The sequence below is a fragment of the Ictalurus furcatus genome, chromosome 6, assembly GCF_023375685.1.
Source record: "Ictalurus furcatus strain D&B chromosome 6, Billie_1.0, whole genome shotgun sequence".
Taxonomy (NCBI): Eukaryota; Metazoa; Chordata; class Actinopteri; order Siluriformes; family Ictaluridae; genus Ictalurus; species Ictalurus furcatus.
Genome location: NC_071260.1, coordinates 6,022,653 through 6,041,211, shown reverse-complemented (window position 1 = coordinate 6,041,211; position 18,559 = coordinate 6,022,653). Strand labels below are relative to the sequence as shown.

At 40.3% G+C, this 18,559-nt stretch overlaps 1 protein-coding gene across 1 annotated transcript in view; it reads right to left on the bottom strand.

The window, feature by feature from the left end:
* ranbp2 (RAN binding protein 2) overlaps nucleotides 1-16,165 on the bottom strand; it is a 37,690-nt gene extending 21,525 nt beyond the window's left edge. The window contains exons 1-12 of the mRNA XM_053626318.1: nucleotides 15,664-16,165; nucleotides 8,867-8,934; nucleotides 8,654-8,765; nucleotides 8,321-8,473; nucleotides 5,517-5,747; nucleotides 5,179-5,321; nucleotides 4,798-4,993; nucleotides 3,226-3,508; nucleotides 2,241-2,419; nucleotides 1,962-2,143; nucleotides 955-1,078; nucleotides 78-239 (exon numbers count right to left, since the gene is read on the bottom strand). Of these exons, the coding sequence (XP_053482293.1) occupies nucleotides 78-239; nucleotides 955-1,078; nucleotides 1,962-2,143; nucleotides 2,241-2,419; nucleotides 3,226-3,508; nucleotides 4,798-4,993; nucleotides 5,179-5,321; nucleotides 5,517-5,747; nucleotides 8,321-8,473; nucleotides 8,654-8,765; nucleotides 8,867-8,934; nucleotides 15,664-15,735 (1,905 nt within the window). The 5' untranslated portion in view covers nucleotides 15,736-16,165. The remainder of the gene's footprint in view (nucleotides 1-77; nucleotides 240-954; nucleotides 1,079-1,961; nucleotides 2,144-2,240; nucleotides 2,420-3,225; nucleotides 3,509-4,797; nucleotides 4,994-5,178; nucleotides 5,322-5,516; nucleotides 5,748-8,320; nucleotides 8,474-8,653; nucleotides 8,766-8,866; nucleotides 8,935-15,663) is intronic.
* Between the last annotated feature and the right edge of the window lie 2,394 nt (nucleotides 16,166-18,559).

Below are 18,559 nucleotides of genomic sequence, written 5' to 3'. Positions count from 1 at the left end.
AAAACATCACATTGTTCAACCAATTCAAGTTAAAGCCAAATTAGAAATGCAAGGAAAAGAATGTGTGATCACTTTACCTGTAGGTCCTTGCTAGCAAAATGCCTGAATAATGGATCGAGAGGTTCTGGAATGCTGCGTCTCTTCTCAATTTTCTCAAGCAAGGGGAGCACAACATGCCAGTAATGCACACTACGGCCAACATATTCTTTCTGATCATAGTAGGAGTTCACCCCATCACCCTGCAGGGAGTTTAGTCATGTTGCATAATTACAATACTAACAGTGGCTTTAAATAAATCCTAGTTAACAGTAGCCAAGAGGCAGTGAACAATTAGCTCTTATCATATCTATAATGACTGGTAAGATCTGTATATATAAAAAAATAATAATAAATAAATAAATAAATAAATAAAAATAAAAAATCCAGAGAGAATAGATTGATATTCATACTATATCTCTGCCTGGGTGCTGGTAATGACATTTTGAAAAACATTTTGCTAAAGGATTTAACTTTGATTGAATGAAAATACATTGTACTATTTTCTTTCCTCCAGCATAAATATATGGGAAATCTATTCAGTCTGGTCAACAAGATTTTATGCAGTGAATGTGTTAACTACATTATTCTTTAAATATATTTGACTTACTGCACCTCTAAGACTTTCTCATTTGTAAGTCACTTTGGATAAAAGCGTCTGCTAAGTGAATAAATGTAAATGTAAATGTAAGACATCCTGGACAAAATTACCAACACTTTAACAATACTAAGCAGCTGACGAAAGAGCGTACACTTCAGGCACTGTCCATAAGAACATCATAAAATCTCAAAATTTGACCCAAAAACATTTCGATCACAATCTCACAATAAGGTGGATATATAATCCTAAGATATCTATAACTGTATACTTAAAACAAAATATGACAGTATAATAGGGCAGATTTCTTAAATGGTTACCATTATACTGAGATGTTTGGCCCAGTGGATGAGCAGCGCAGGCTGAAGACCGTGTTTCACTCTTGCTCGCAGTGTGTTCAGGCCATGTTGGACAATCATTCGTAGTTTAGCAGATGTATTGGGTCTACAGATGGAGACAAAAACTAAAAATAAGGACTAAATAGACAAAATAGATACATTCCAAGCATAATGCACACAATATTTCTGCAGAGCATCACATCACCAGTAGTATTCTGCGAGTTAACAGGGTCTAAGGCATACCCATTTTTATGTTTATATAAATGTTAATATTTTGTAGGATTTTCATAATGCATTAGATGTAGAAATTCTACACACACCTGTCAAAGGTGTGTCAAGTTTTTGAGACATTTAAAAATGGGGGGAGGTAGGAATAAATCATGTCAGATCATTTTCCTTTAATGTGATCCAGCAACCAAAAAGTGAAAAACACAAATGTTTTAGGGGGGAAAGAAGAAAAAAAAAAATTCGATAAATTGGTTGAATAAGTGTGCACACCCTTTTAAAATGGGGCATGTGACTGATCAGATTCAAACTCGTGTTTAAAAGTAATTATCAAACGTCTATCGTTAATGAACTTATTCTGATTAACCCCAAAAAGATCAGTTGTTTCTGTAGGATTTTCTTGACATCATCTCTGTTTCATCTGACTGCTGGAGCCATGGTTCGCAAAGAGCTGACAATGTACAGGATCTCATTGTTGAAAGGTATCAATCAGGAGAGGGGAACAAAATACTTTCCAAAACAATAGATGTACCATGGAACACCGTGAAGGCCATGATCAACAAGTGCGCCACAGTGACGTTAACATTTTGCAGGGTGTTCCACCAAAATTGACAAACGACTACAACGTATCAGGGAGACCACCAAGAGACCCACAGCAACTTCATTTATCTTGGTTTCATCTTTTAAATAAAAAAACCCTGCTATTTTAATAGTGGTGTGCAGATTTTTTATATATCCACTGTAACTGTATTTTGCTGACTCACACTGCTTTTTTATGAATGAGGTTGTAGACTGCATCCCACCACTCTCTCTGCCTTTCTGTGGACAAGAGTTTCATGAGCTGCAAAGGTAAACATCTTGGCTCATGCAGCTGAGAAGTAGCAGAAATCTTTGCTGTTTCTTGCAGCTGGGTGTGACTTGTGAATACCACACCACATAGAAACACCTGAAACAATTAAGAGTAAAGAGGTAAATCCATTCTGATTAACATAGGAAGGCACACTCTTTTTCACTACTTTTACTTTTTAAAAATCTGTCTTCACCTCAAGGTCAAGCAGACAGATTGACTCTGGAGTATTGGTGTCCAGTTTGGATGTCTCTAGAGTGAGACGAGGAAAGAGCTGCTTAAGCCAGTCTTTCAGTGCAGGTCTCTGGCCAATCATTGACCACTGCAATCCAAGCCATGTCAGGTGTTGTAAATCCCCACAGTGTAAGATGGAACCTAAAAACACAAATATATGCAACATGCTGAATATTGTTTTTAACATTTGTCTGGCATTGACAGACCAGCTTGTAATGGCAAATGCAGATGTAATGATTGCACAATAAAAATCTAACAGTCACTGACTGATTTAATTAAAGAACCCCATCAACACACACTGGCCACTTTAATCACTAGGCACCCCATTTCCATACCTTGATCTTTTTTAAAGCTATAACACATTCATAGATACATACATCAGGACTGCCACTATGCACTGTCAGCCTACAAAAATACATCAGGCAACTGCTTTAAGACTACACATGAAGCCTGATTTCCAGTAAAAGGCAGCAGTGATGTTTACCAAATCAGTCTTGGTGGAATTCAATATTTTCACCAATCAAATGATCAGATATCTCACTGCAGTATTACTCTGCTCGTTCATTCAGCTCAAACTGTTTTCTATGAACAGTGCAGCCTGTGGGAAAATCTCTTTTAAGGCCCTAGACACACTGCTTCTGTGGGCTCCTGTGGTAGATTTAAGTAACCTGTGTATTAATGGGATGAATTGTGAACGCTCTTTGGGCAACAGGCTATTGATTGTTGTGTGCTGTGTTGTCCATTGACTTGGAGAATGCTATGTCAATCCACTATATGCTGGTATATGGCTAGAATGATAATATTGCGTTCTAATTTAAATCACCATCATCATATGCTGTTAGTAATGAACCTTGACTTTGACAGAGACCTTATGTATATAGCCAGTGTTTTTGATTTCAATTCTACTTGACATACATGTGTAATGTGTTTGCCCGTTGTTAGCATACCACTGTCCCACTTAGCAAGCTCGTGTATGTCCGGTGACTGTGTGCTGATGATGGAGATGTTGTCATTTCTGATGAACGAGAGATCCACAGGGTCTTGTTTACTGAAAAGCAACTCAAACAGCTTCTCCTGCCCGATTCTGTTCCCAGACACCTCCACCACCTCCTTCACATCCTGTTGTAGATTCAGCAGCATGTGGCCTGCTTGGCTTTGACGGTAACAAGCTAATGCCTTGAGAGGTTTTGGTGATGCGCGTTCACCTTTCTCAGACTTTGGTCCTGGAACCTAAAGGACGGTGACAGAACCATCAAGATTCAACAACTAAAACACTAAGCGTAAGCATCTGCTGAATACGACACACAACAGACTGACATTGTTGCACTCTTTAAAAAGAAATTAAAAAAAAAAAAAAACATGCTCCCACAGGGGAACTACACATTATTACTATTCTAGAATAAACGTGTGATGCAGCAATTAATAATACAGTGTGCAGGTAAACTCTCTACAATGAAGGGCTTTGATTGCGTGGTCTGAACATGTTGGAAAAATATTGGAAAACGTGACTGGTGTTTCGTGCTGCCCAGGTGTGCCCTGTTAAATAAATTGTTTAAAGAATTAATAGCTCTGAATGTCTACTCTTAGCTTGAGCCTTATTTTTTGCCTGTGAAGACTGTATTTGTTGTTAAAAAGGATAAACCAACATGAAGACCAGAGAGCTGCCTATGGGAGAAAAGAAGAAGAAGAAGAAAAAAAAGACAAATCTACAACACCAACACCACCAACCTACAACTCCTCCTTCATGACAATCTTTGTAGACAGTATTGTCAAGCCATTGAGGGTTAAAAGCACACTTTCTGACTTTGACTAAATTAAGTGTGATTGTAACTGATATTTAGTGTAAACTTCTAGCTAAAAGATAACGCTAAAACAGGAATGAAAGATGTGGTGCACATACTAATTAAATCAAAGTACTAGTAATAATATTTACCAAAATGTTTAAGTATGTGCATCAAATTGTTCAATACAACATTAGCATAACCTTTTAGCTACTTTGGTTTTCCAGAATGTTATGACGCCAACTGCCAGTGAGTTGTGTCCAAAATAAAAGTGTCTCAAATCTTCCAATGTGCGTACAATACACTGGCACTAATTCCACAAAATCACTCTTCTGTGCCTCTACAACTACCACAAAATCATACACATGAATTCTGAATATTTTAATCAACTGAAAATAGAAACCTAAAGAACATATTAAGGCAATTCTGCTGTATCAAAAATAATGTATCAAGGCACCACAGTATTGTACTGTATCCAAATTTAATTTTGTGGATAGTTACACCCCTGGCGCATTCCTGTCTACACTTCCATTCAATTCAATTCAATTTTATTTGTATAGCGCTTTTTACAATAGACATTGTCTCAAAGCAGCTTTACAGAAATATCAACATGGTATACAGATATTAAAGGTGTGAATTTATCCCAACTGAGCAATCCACTGAGTGGCGACGGTCACTTCCGTGACACAATGACCTACAAAATCATTTCGAGATGACTGTTTTATTTCCCTGTTTTACCTGATAAGCCAGAAGGTAACAGAGGGCTGCTGAATCAACAACAGCTCTCCACTGCTGTTGTTTTTCCACGGGCATCTTCAGCAGCAGCGTCCCAGCATAAAGATACAGATGAGCTCTCATTTCTGTGAACACCTCCAGGAGCTCGTCCATGGCTTTTGAGGCAGTGCTCTTTAAAGACTGCATAGCATGGTCAAAACTAGAATAACAAAAGATCATTTTTGAAAGAGTGCGTGTACATATTTGTACCTTTTCTGGTTGTATACTCATTGCAAGAACGTTATACTGAACCAATGACCAACAGAAACAATCAGTCAGAATTAAGAACAGCAGCAGGTTTTTTTGGTACACTAACATGCAGGCAATAAAACAAGAAGAACTCACGTCTGAAGTGCGTTCACGCCTTCTCTGCAATCTTTTTCAGAAAGTGTGAGCCTCAGCAGATTACAGTGAGCCAGCAAGAGCTCCTTTTGGAATTTGCGCCATGTCTTCTCATTAGAAGATACACTTGGTTGAGCCACGTATTCCTGCAGAGCATTTATATGTAAAGTACATTTCTCATTGAAGTGGATGAAGACTGCTTTTAGACATGAAGAACCATTTAACCCTTCTATGATGCCACTAAAACCAGATTTTTAAATCTGGAGTTAAATGAATCTTTAAATGATCACTTAGCTTTTAAGAAAGCTCAGATGCACAGAGTAGAGAGTAACTTCACCAACCTGAAGTGTTTGGACAACAGTGGTGTACCAGTCCAGGCTGTGTCTTAAGACACCAGTGTTTTCCACAGCCAAGCAGTGCTTAGCCGCTTCTTCCAACTGTCCATCCATGCAGTAGAGCTGCACCAATCTGCGGTTAACGTGGGCATCGGAAGGGCGCAGCTGGAGCTCAGACTGCAGCAGGTCATAAAGCTGGTTCCAGCCTTGCTGCCCCTGCACATTCAGCAGTTTCTCCTAGACACAAAGAAAAACATTAAACATCAATCATAGGCAAGAGACAGAATTTCTTTGACTTGAATAATTTAGCTTTTTTTGAGGAAGTTACAATAAACATGCACTCCAGTTTCTATTGAGGCTGGCTTGACTGCAATCTGAAACGTAGGTTCAAAATCAACTCCGGTGTGCTACACTTGATGAAAGGTCACAAGCACATCTAAAATGATTCCGAAGCGTATCTGTGGGGTTTGGAGTGAACTGATTATATATAATTTTACAGACTTTTATTATTACACCATTTGTATACAAAACGTTGTACTTATAATGCCCACTCAAGCAGAAACATTAACGCAGCGTGTGAAGTGACACTACCGCCGGTGGCACTCCACCACCACGGTGGCAAACTAGAACCACGGTGGTGCGGTTGTCATGGTCATCGTCACAGCCCTAGTCAAATGTTTTCAATCAATGGGATGACAATCAGGTGTGAGTGAGCGCCCTGCTTTATATAAAGAACAGGCATCTATCAGAGTCTGATCTTCACAACACATGTTTGTGGAAGTGTATCATGGCACACACAAAGGACATTTGTGAGGATCTCAGAAAGAGATGTTGATGCTCATCTGGCTGGAAAAGGTTACAAAACCATCTTTAAAGAGTTTGGACTCCTAAAATCCATAGTCAGACATATTGTGCACAAAGGAAGGAAATTTAAGACCATTGTTCTCCTCCCCAAGAGTGGTCGACCAACAAGGATCACTCTAGTCCACGAGATCACAAAGGAACCCTGGGTAACATCTAAGCAACTAAAGGGCTCTCTTACATTGGCTAATGTTAATGTTAACCATCAGGAGTCCACCATCAGGAGAACACTGAACAATAAATGGTGTGCATGGCAGGGTTGCAAGGAGAAAGCCACGGCTCTCCAAAAAGAACATTCCTTCTGGAGTTTGCTAACAATCATGTGGACAAGCCAGAAGGCTATTGGAAAATGTTTTGTGGACGGAGGACAACAAAATAGAACTTTTTGGTTTAAACAAGAAGCGTTATGTTTGGAGAAAGGAAAACACTGCATTCCACCATAAGAACCTTATTGTATCTGTGAAACATGGTGGTGGGAGTATCATGGTTTGAGCCTGTTTTTCTGCATCTGGGCCAGGACGGCTTGCCATCATTGATGGAACAACGACTTCCGAATTATACCAGCAAATTCCAAAGAAAAAATATCAGGACTAGAGCTGCAACTAATGATTATTTTCATAATTGATTAGTTGGCCGATATATATATATTTTTTGATTAACCAGATCGGGCGGGGCAAACTTTCGGTACCATTTTTTTTGTTTATTTAAAATAAAATCAACAAACTGAGTGTTACAAATATAAACTTCAGACTGAAACTTTACACAACTGTTTGTCCTAAACAGAAAAGAACCCAATACACACACACACCAGAATATATATATTATTAATGTAGGACTGTAGTTTAATTCAGTGCTTTTTGTGCATCCATAAAAGTAATGCATAAATACTTATATACAGTATAAACTAAAATAAATGAATAAAATAAATGACGTATATAAAAAAAAATACTTTATAGTATTTATGCATTTTTTTTTATGGATGCACAAAAATCACCGAATTAAACGATAGTCCTACATTAATAATAAAAACTCACTTTCACTGCACCTTGGGGTTTCTGTTACTCGCTGCCTTTAGATATATTTTACTTGTATTAACTTTTGATCACATTGTTTTAATTACACATTACAGATCTTAGTCGTGCTCCTGCGGTGTATCAGCGCGTCTACAATGCACGTGATCAGCAACGTGGCCTCGTTAGTTACACATCACTTCCGTTATAATAAACAACAGAATTTACACTGCAAGCGCGCAAATACAGCATATAATGACAATAAACTTAAATTAAACTAAACCTTTTAAGCAACTTGCACCAGTTTTGCACCAGGAATTTTTTGGGGAATTGTGCACAGCATACCTGAACCTGTTCGGTGTAATGATGTTTAATGTCCCCGACAACGTCTGTAGCCCCATTTAATAAGTCGTCAGTGTCACAATTTCCCCTCGCGCAAGCGCTGGAGCATGCAGCAAACTAAAAATGCGAGCGCTAAAATGCTAACCCGTTTCTGGGTTTTGGCATACAAAATGACGTCATCCCTGTGCCGCTCCGTGGTGACTGTCTGTAAGCTTAGGTTTCTATGAGCGGAGGACAAACTTTAAACGTCAATATCATAGTCGATCATGTTCATGTAATCGTGGGCAGTCAAAATCGTAATTGAGATTAATATTCAATTAATTGTGCAGCCCTACTGGACCATCCATCACTGCGTGTGTTTCAGTGCTCTGATCTCTGGAGCTCTACAGAAAAGAGAGGGAACATTTTCAAGGTTTTTTGTGGCACCCCTTATTAAGATGTTCATTTTTGAAATCCGCTCAGGTGAAAACCAAATCTTCAGACCGACATCAAACAAACATGAATTCCTACACACACACACACACACACACACACACACACACACACACTATTTAATTATAGTCCCGGCCATTTATACAAAAGTTTTGATGTACAAACCCTTAGGTCGAAGACTGCAGGGTGACCCGGAAAAAGCTTGGCAGCCTTCTCCACCCAGAATTCTGCCCTGCTGTCAAGCTCCGGCTTACCACACAGCAGCTCAGCTACCTTCAGAACCAGGTCACGCTGGGCTGGGTTCAGATCCACCGAGCGCTACACACAGGACAGGAATCAGAAAAAGGATCCATTGATTGGGATAAACATCATCATACTTGATACCACCCTATCCTCATGTGGAATATAGACATATCCAGCACCTAGCTACACAGTGAAATACATACTAAATATGCTCCTGAATAAAACGATAGTGTAGATAATAGACAATTCACACACCTTGTAACATCCAACAGCTTTTTCAATTTCACCTTCCAGTTCATAAAGTTGACCGAGGAATCGATGTGCTTTCGGATCCCGGACCTGAACTGTTAAATATGCTGATACGTGTCTACAGGCAAGATACACAGCAACAACAAAAATAAAATCATCAAAACCTCTCATCACACAAAAATATTAAATTATTTACAATTCCTTAAATAGTTATGTTACCTTTTAGCAAGCTCATACTCCTTGGCTTCAAAATATAATTTTGCAAATAAAAATCCTTTGGCTGGTTTCTGCAAAGAGAGAAAAATTTTAGCACTAAATAAATAAATAAATAAATAAAAACACTGCACGGTTGGAATCTAAGTAAGGGATAATCCAGGGCTAGGTGTGCATTACACAGGTTTAATGCATGACACGGAAGCAAGAACCACCCGAATCGTAGCGGAGTGCAATAAAATGGTGTAACGCTCCCACTTACACCATGGTCACTTGCCAGCACTGACAAGTTAAAGCTGTCAATGTTTGCAGCACAAAATTGACTGAAAGGATAAAAATAATGGTTAATTTTCATTAGGGGGCGGCTGTGGCTCAGGTGGTAGAGTGGGTTGTCCACTAATCGTAGGGTTGGTGGTTCGATCCTCGGCACACATAACTCCACATGACGAAGTGTCCTTACAGGAAAATATAAATTAAGAAGAGAGCACTGTTTTACTGTAGAACCAAAGCAGGAATATGCAACACACAGTGACTAAGGAGAATTTAGTGGTTTACCTCACCAGCATTATACTAAAACCTCTCTCACACGGCTTTGCATCTTTTTCCAAAAAACACACAGCACTGAAGGATCACTGAATGCACGAGTTACACAACAAAAAATAAAATAATGCATTTTTGAAGGCTGCAACCAAATACACACAAATACAGTAGTGCTTGAAAGTTTGTGAACCCTTTAGAATTTTCTCTCTCTCAGCATAAACATCCGATTTTCACACAAGTCCTAAAAGTAGACCAAGGGAACCCAATAGGGTTGTGACGGTGAAGAAATTTTCCCAACGGTTAATCGACATGTGACAAGACCAGTAATACCGGTATAATCGGTATTACCTCCTCACTCTCATCAGGTGATAAATGAAATCTGACTTCTGCTGATCCGTGCTGTGACTCTAACTCATTCGGCTCATGCTGAATTGAGCAGACAAGTTCAGATTTTAACTGTAGCGTTCGTTCTCTAACAACTAAATTATTTTATTACTATAAAAAAGTAAAACGACAATGGGGAAGGTGCCAGTGGGCAAGTGATGTAATTGGTGTGTGGCTGAACACCGTGTAACGCAGACTAGCGCAGCAAGCCTAGAACCCAATTAAACAAATGAGACAAAAATATTATACTTGGTCATTTCTTTTCTGAGGAAAATTATGCAATATTACATATCTGTGAGTGGCAAAAGTATGTGAACCTCTAGGATTAGCAGTTTAATTTGAAGGTGAAATTAGAGTCAGGTGTTTTCAACGAATGGGATGACAATCAGGTGTGAGTGAGCACCCAGTTTTATTTAAAGAACAGGGATCTATCAAAGTCTGATCTTCACAAAACATGCTTGTGGAAGTATATCATGGCATGAAGAATGGAGATTTCTGACGACCTCAGAAAGAGAAGTTGATGCTCATCAGGCTGGAAAAGGTTACAAAACTATCACTAAAGAGTTTGGATTCCACCAATCCACAGTAAGACAGATTGTGTACAAAAGGAGGAAATTCAAGACCATTGTTTTGATCATTATTTGTTTTTTACATTTCATGATGACGCAGGTGAGGCACTGCCTCCCCTGACCGCACGTCACTGCATGATTCTCAGTATAACTTCCTCTTCCTCTTCTCAAAGCAGGTGACACCTGTCCTCTGGAAAATTTTAATCCCTCATTATTCACAAAGAGCTGAGTGAGTCCTTACTACGGACACATTCCTCCATGATGTTTACATACATTGCTCCAACATCAAGTTGAGGTGTGCGCATCTGAATGTCAGATCCACTCAGTCACTCCAGTCTTATTATTTTGGAAACAGTCAACATTTTCACAATTTGAATCATTTTCATCTGCATTCTGTGTTGCTCCATTCTGCTTATTTCCTCTGGAGTTTCTTCTTGGCATTTCTTTTGCTTTCATAAAGTAGAAAATCAAACCAGCAATTCCAGCAACACCCAATAAAACTCCAATAACAATTACAGCTGTAGTTCCTGCAGACAGTGGCTCTCCATCTCCACCTGGAGTCCCTTTTTCTTTTACTTCCAAAACATAGGATGCAGAGGCATAATGTCTGGTTACAGGATTGGAGGCCATGCAGGTGTAACTTCCAGTGTGCATAAAGGTAGTCTGCTCCACAGTAAATATGGCTGTATTTACTTCAAGTAAAGTCCCATTAAACATCCATTTGTACGAGGCATTTGGTGTAGATTCAGTATGGCAAGACAATGTCAATTTATTTCCTTCCTCCATTGCAAATGGTCCATCAATTTCCACATTATCTTGTCCAAAGTTAACAGTCATTCTGTATGTTGCAGTGTCAGAGCTGATGGGGTTGCTGAGTGTACACTTATATTCATTCGAGAATGTGATGTTGCTGCTAGCTGACAGTTTCTGATTATCTTTCATCCATTCAGCACTGTAGATGGTTCCACTCACATTACAGGTTAATGTAGCAGAGGAAACATCTTCTATTAGATCATCTGTTGGTCCAGTAAGTGCTGCTTCAGATATTTTTTCTAGTACAGTGATGCTGATGGGTTCAGACATAGAGTAGTTCAGGCTCTGATTGTTATGAGCAATGCAGGTGTAACTGCCACTCTGACTGCTCTGAATGTTGCTCAGTCAGAGCTCTTGGCCCATTTCACCAAGCTTTGCTCCATTCACAGCCCACTGAAACTCAGCAGCAGGGTTGGACTCAGCCGAGCAGGTCAGTATGAGATTAGACCCAGAGCTGTAGAAGGGTCCCACTGGATCTGCTTCAACAGCAACATTTTCTGGACCATAGTAAATGGTGAGCTTCAATGGAGGACTCCTTGCTTTGCCGTAGATGCTGGATGCTTCACATTGGTATGGGCCTGTGTCATATCTGGTCACACTAGTAATGGTCAGACTGTTGTTGTTAGCTGTCTGTTAGCTGAACTCGCTCCCCTGCTCTTACGTCAGAGCTGCCATTCAGCCAAATAAATGAAAGAGAGGAGCCAGACACAGAGCAAACGAGACTCACAGTGCTGCTGAATTCAACCATCTCTGTTTTACTTGGTACTATGGTAACACTGGAGGGTGGCACAAACACCTGCAGTGAGGTTACACCTGTGAAAGATTTTGTACGATTGACTACAGTCAGAGAATATAGTCCAGAATCACTCTCAGTCAGGCTCCTGAGCTCCAGAGCATAAGTGGTGGGGTCCAGACTGACTCTGTCAGTGTACTGTGGCCATATTGTAATTACACTTGGAGTTCCAGCAAGAATGAGAGTCTAATTAAACCTCCATCTGATGATAAAATGTGGGGGATCAGGAAGACGGATTGGGGTAAACACCACATTCTCCCCAACTGCTTTATTTAATCTCTCAGGTAATAACAGCTCTTGGGCAAAACATACTCCTGTACATGACAGCAGAAGCAGAGAGCAGCACACAGCATGTAAATCCATCAGGAGAGATCCGGAGCTCCACCACTGCTTCTCAATAAGCGTCTCTACAGAAAGATCTGTGCTGATTAATCAACCGATGTGAAACCGAATAGTGTCGATTAGACTCAAGTTAGAAAGCAAACGACTGAAAAAGCAAAAGTTAACTAAGTAAGCAGACGAGACAACAGGTCTGTAAATAGTGTCATTAAAGCACACATGCAGGAGTGAACAGCCTACAGGGAAAACTATCAGAGTAATCCTGCACCGGTTTAACACTGAAATAAAGTTGGTTTGATGTTGGACGTTCGATATTCAATCAAGACCATTGTTACCCTCCTTAGGAGTAGTCAACCAACAAATAACTCCAAGACCAAGACGTGCAACAGTGCATGAGGTCACCAAGTAACCCAGGGTTCTTCTAAGAAGAAGTGGCTAATGTTAAATTTTCATGAGTCCACCATTAGGAGAACACTGATCATGGCAGGTTGTAAGGAGAAAGCCACTGCTCCCCAAAAATAACATTGTGGCCCATCTGGAGTTTGCTAACAAACACGAGGACAAGCCAGAAATCTGTTGGAAAAATGTTTTTGTGGATGGATGAGACAAAAATAGAACTTTTTGGTTTAAATGATGAGCTTTATGTTTGGAGAAAGGAAAACACTGCATTCCAGCATAAGAACCTTATCCCATCTTTGGAACATGGTGGTGGTAGTATCATGGGTTGAGCCTGTTTTGCTGCATCTGGGCCAGGATGATGACATCATTGATGGAACAATGAATTCTGAATTATACCAGCGAATTCTAAAGGATAATGTCAGGACATCTGTCCATGAACTGAATCTCAACAGAAAGTAGGTCATGCAGCAAGACAACGACCCTAAGCACACAAGTCGTTCTACTAAAGAACAGTTAAAGAAGAATAAAGTTAATGTTTTGGAATGGCCAAGTCAAAGTCCTGACCTTAATCCAATAGAAATGTTGTTGAAGGACCTGAAGCAAGCAGATCATGTGAGGAAACCCACCAACATCCCAGAGTTGAAGCTGTTCTGTACTGAGGAACGGGCTAAAATTCCTCCAAGCCGATGTGCAGGACTGATTAACAGTTACCCCAAATGTTAACAGCAGTTATTGCTGCACAAGGAGCTCACACCAGATACTAAAAGCAAAGGTTCACATACTTTTTCCACTCACATATGTAATTTTGGATCATTTTCCTCAATAAATAAATGACCAAGTGTAATATTTGTCTCATCTGAATAATACATATAACTCTTTATCTACTTTTAGGACTTTAGTGTGAAAATCTGATGATGTTTTAGGTCACATTTATGTAGACATATAGAAAATTCTAAAGAACTCAAACTTTCAAGCACCACTGTACACTGAATATGTACAGGCCATGTCCATATGAGTGATATTTATTATTGAGAGGCTAAAAACACAGTTCTGGTGGTGTGGACTGTCCATCACTGCATGTGCTCTAATCTCTGGAGCTCTACAGAAAAGAAAGGGAACATTGCATCTACATGCTGGGAACATTTTCAAGGTTTTTTGTGATACTCCTTATTAAGATGTTCATTTTTGAAATCTGCTCAGGTGAAATCCAATCTTCAGACCAACTTCAAACAAACATGAATTCCTACACAGACTAATCCCACCGCAACCCCATCTGTACTCCACACTCTAATCCCACCGCAACCCCATCTGTACTCCACACACTAATCCCACCGCAACCCCATCTGTACTCCACACACTAATCCCACCGCAACCCCATCTGTACTCCACACACTAATCCCACCGCAACCCCATCTGTACTCCACACACTAATCCCACCGCAACCCCATCTGTACTCCACACACTAATCCCACCGCAACCCCATCTGTACTCCACACACTAATCCCACCGCAACCCCATCTGTACTCCACACTCTAATCCCACCGCAACCCCATCTGTACTCCACACTCTAATCCCACCGCAACCCCATCTGTACTCCACACTCTAATCCCACCGCAACCCCATCTGTACTCCACACTCTAATCCTACCGCAACCCCATCTGTACTCCACACACTAATCCCACCGCAACCCCATCTGTACTCCACACTCTAATCCCACCACAACCCCATCTGTACTCCACACACTAATCCCACCGCAACCCCATCTGTACTCCACACTCTAATCCCACCGCAACCCCATCTGTACTCCACACTCTAATCCCACCGCAACCCCATCTGTACTCCACACACTAATCCCACCGCAACCCCATCTGTACTCCACACACTAATCCCACCGCAACCCCATCTGTACTCCACACTCTAATCCCACCGCAACCCCATCTGTACTCCACACTCTAATCCTACCGCAACCCCATCTGTACTCCACACACTAATCCCACCGCAACCCCATCTGTACTCCACACACTAATCCCACCGCAACCCCATCTGTACTCCACACACTAATCCCACCGCAACTCCATCTGTACTCCACACTCTAATCCTACCGCAACCCCATCTGTACTCCACACACTAATCCCACCGCAACCCCATCTGTACTCCACACACTAATCCCACCGCAACCCCATCTGTACTCCACACACTAATCCCACCGCAACCCCATCTGTACTCCACACTCTAATCCCACCGCAACCCCATCTGTACTCCACACTCTAATCCCACCGCAACCCCATCTGTACTCCACACACTAATCCCACTGCAACCCGATCTGTGCTCCAGACACACTGTTTTATTATAAACTCCTGGTTCAGTGCGAGTGAGCGGCTGTGATCATTAATATCTGATTTATTGTTTATAGCAGTTCAACTGATATTCTCCACCTTAATGGAAATGAGAACTAAAGTCTGATGTTTAGTACGGTTCCACATTCAGTCATAACTTCTGTCAGTTACCCCTTTCTCCTATCAATCCCCCCCATGTCAGTTACCCCTTTCCCCCTTTCTCCTGTCAGTTACTCAGTTAGCCACTTGATTAATGACTCCTCAAGTCGTGTAATGAGTGTTATTCAATAATCAGGACGAAGTGAAGAAAAGCGGTGGGTTTTATACAGTCTTTAAACACGTGCACCAAACACATACAGTTACCGCGTTTTTCGCAGCCAAGTGTCAACAAGGCAGACTGCTGCCTCCCCCTTTTTCCCTCTCCCTCTCCCTCGAACACTGTACCGGTTACTCGTCTCACACAGATGTCGGCTAACCGGCTAACCCGCTACCCTCTGTGTGTCTGTGTGTGTGTGTCAGTTGTTCAGCAGCTGGTCTCATTTAAGCCACACAGCGGCCTACTCAAGCTAAACACTTAGCCTCCTAGCTAACTCGGCTAGTTCGCGCATTTTCAACCGGGTAATGGCGTACCTGGTTTTGAGAAGGAGAGAGGCTTTCCACTGAAGAAATGTAGCGTTCAACGTCCGCCTTACTTCGTCTCATGGCTGCGAAAGAACCGCCACCGTATTACAAGCTTCTGCTAACCTCAACTTATTCCAGATATTAACATTAACTTCTACATTTACTTCAAGCTGTTAACGCAAGGCGCGTCACAGGGGGTAGTTATCGCGAGATGTGAATTCGCGTCAAACGCTCTCTGATTGGCTGAATCGAAAACCTGTCATAACAATTTAGGTGTGTTCAAGTTCAGCTGCGTACTGCGCACATGAACCGAGGGGAAAGATAGCATACGTCAACTCATAAAAGAATTACGTCCATATATTTAGTGGTGCAGATTAATTTGGAAATAAATGGAATGTAAAAAAAAACTAATCAACAGAAAGAAATATTAAAAGTATCGTAAACTCTAACATAAAGTCCCCATGGAGTCACAGTTGGTGTTTTGGAGCGCTCTATATGAGTTCTGTAGACACACACGCTACAGCATATTTTCAAATAGGTTTCATTTTAACTTTGCAGTTTGTAATTTCTGGGGAAATGCTTGTTCCTTGTTTCGTTTTTGATGACTCATCCTGTACTGCCCAATTTGCATCAGTGTTCCTGGCAGCTAGCCATAGTTCTGCAGAGAAGTGACAGGGGCATGGCTTCCTTAACAAACACAAATAAACACAAACTAACATGCTGGTCCAACACAACATGAAGCAAAGATGCAACACATTTCCAACTAACAAATACTAAATCTAACAGAACAATGACATTAAACATTACAAATAAAGGAATACTCATACATGTGCGATTTAGTGCCACTTACACAAATGGCATATTTGGTACCTTAACTGTGTATGTTTTACCTGGAAAGGTACATATAGTGTAAATTATTATTCAAAAGCTAATTCAAGAAATAAATTAGCTTTTCAAGAGTGCTCCTTGAGCTTCTATAATGTACCTTAAATAATACCTTGATGTTGTTCCAAAAGGGAAAAAACCACCCATGTTTCAATTAACTTCAGTACGTCAAATAACCTTGTCCAGAATATTTCTCAAACATAGAGGTTTGAATATGAAAGTCTCATTGTAGTGCCCATATTGACGCCTCTTATATGAGACTGAAAGTTAGAATAAAAGCTAAAGCAGTTTAGAGTTCATATGAGTTCTGTTAGTCCCTCTGCATTAAGAATATGCATAGACTTCTGATGTTCATTGAAAGAGTAAAAGGTTGTTGTGCAGCAAATGTTCTTTCAAGTGTTCAAGGATTTAGTAGAAAATGTGAAGAGTCTTGTAGATTAGTGTGTAGAAGTTCATTCCAAATCGTTAGGAGGGGTGAGCACGTTTTATTTTATTTTATTTTTAGTATTTTCCATAACTTGAATTTAAACTGCAGTTGAAAAGTAGCTTACTATCAGCACAAAGTATTTTTTCAACATTACTGAGATGAGCCATTTCTTTCATCAAGAAGAACTGGAGATGGAAAAGTCCAGTCAATTGGAAAATTGCACATTGTGGCATTGTGGGAGTGCAGTGGGTAGTGTTGCTCCAGGTTTGATCCTGAGCTTGGGCTACAGTTACATAAGATTCATATGTTCTCCCCATGTCTCTGTGGGTTTCCTCCCAAAAACATGCTGATATGTGGATTGGTTATGCTAAATTGCTCTTAGGTGTGAATGTGTGTGTGCATGGCGCACTGTGATGGACTGGCGTCACTCACGATAGATGCCGCATCTACTGCAATCCTGACCAGGATGAAGCAGTTACTGAAGATGAATACATAAATGCTTAGGCACTGAGATGGTAATTGCATGATGCTGGTCATGATATTAAGTTTACAGTCTGAAAAAGAATCCAGGGGGTAACTGCAGTGTAGCGGTGGTAAAAACTTCAGTATTTACAAAAACCCTCCAGAGATACTTCAGCTGTGCAAACAAAGTGCACCTGTGGCTGTAAGGTGAAACCAGTAAATATTCTAAATGGCTGATGATACAATAGGTATCAGGGGTCAGGGCAAGAGCAGAGTTAAAACAAGATGGTTGCAACACAATGTGTTTTTCATTTTAAAATGTATGTGTTCACTCAGCATGTGGTCAATAGTGTCATAAGGCAGAAGCTCTCTTTGTACCCAGGGATGTCCTTATAAAATAAATTCTACAGCGCCCCCCCCCCCCCCCCCCCCGCCCCCAGTAGTATTTTATTAACATAATCCAACTCCGCCAAATGTAATGTGTAGAATAATATTCTTCCTATTTATTCCTGAAATTTTCATTGACACAACACATTAGGTCCAGGTCCACAATATTTGTAGACATACTTGCTTTTGAGCAACTGAGGTTTGGATAAAATCCATTTATTTAAAAATAACCAGTCAAAATGGTTAAAAATGATACAATCTCAATTATAAATAAAATAACTTTTAAATTGTGGTTTGTGATTTCAACCACTTTAACTAAATGTAAAAAACTGTGGCCACCAGCTATGCTTCACTGGACCCCTGGGGGGACCAAAATTTAGGAACCTGTCATAGTGGATATAAAAAGTCTACACACCCCTGTTAAAATGTGTAAACTTGTGCAACCAGGTTACTGTCTGTTTTTTTTTCTTTCTCCTTTCCCCCCCTAAATCTTTTCTATTTGTTGTTCACTTGAATGTTGTTAATTGTTATATCACAAAATATCTGACATGATTTTTCTTAGTTTAATTTTTTTCGATCACAGAAACCTGTCATTTTTACACAGGGTGTGTACACATTTTATATCGACTGTATGCATATATTCAATAAATGTCACAGTGATGAGCATCTTTGGTTGTGAACTCAAAAATCCTCATTAATAACATAAAACTGCATTGATATGTATCCTTATGGTGCATGAGGTAA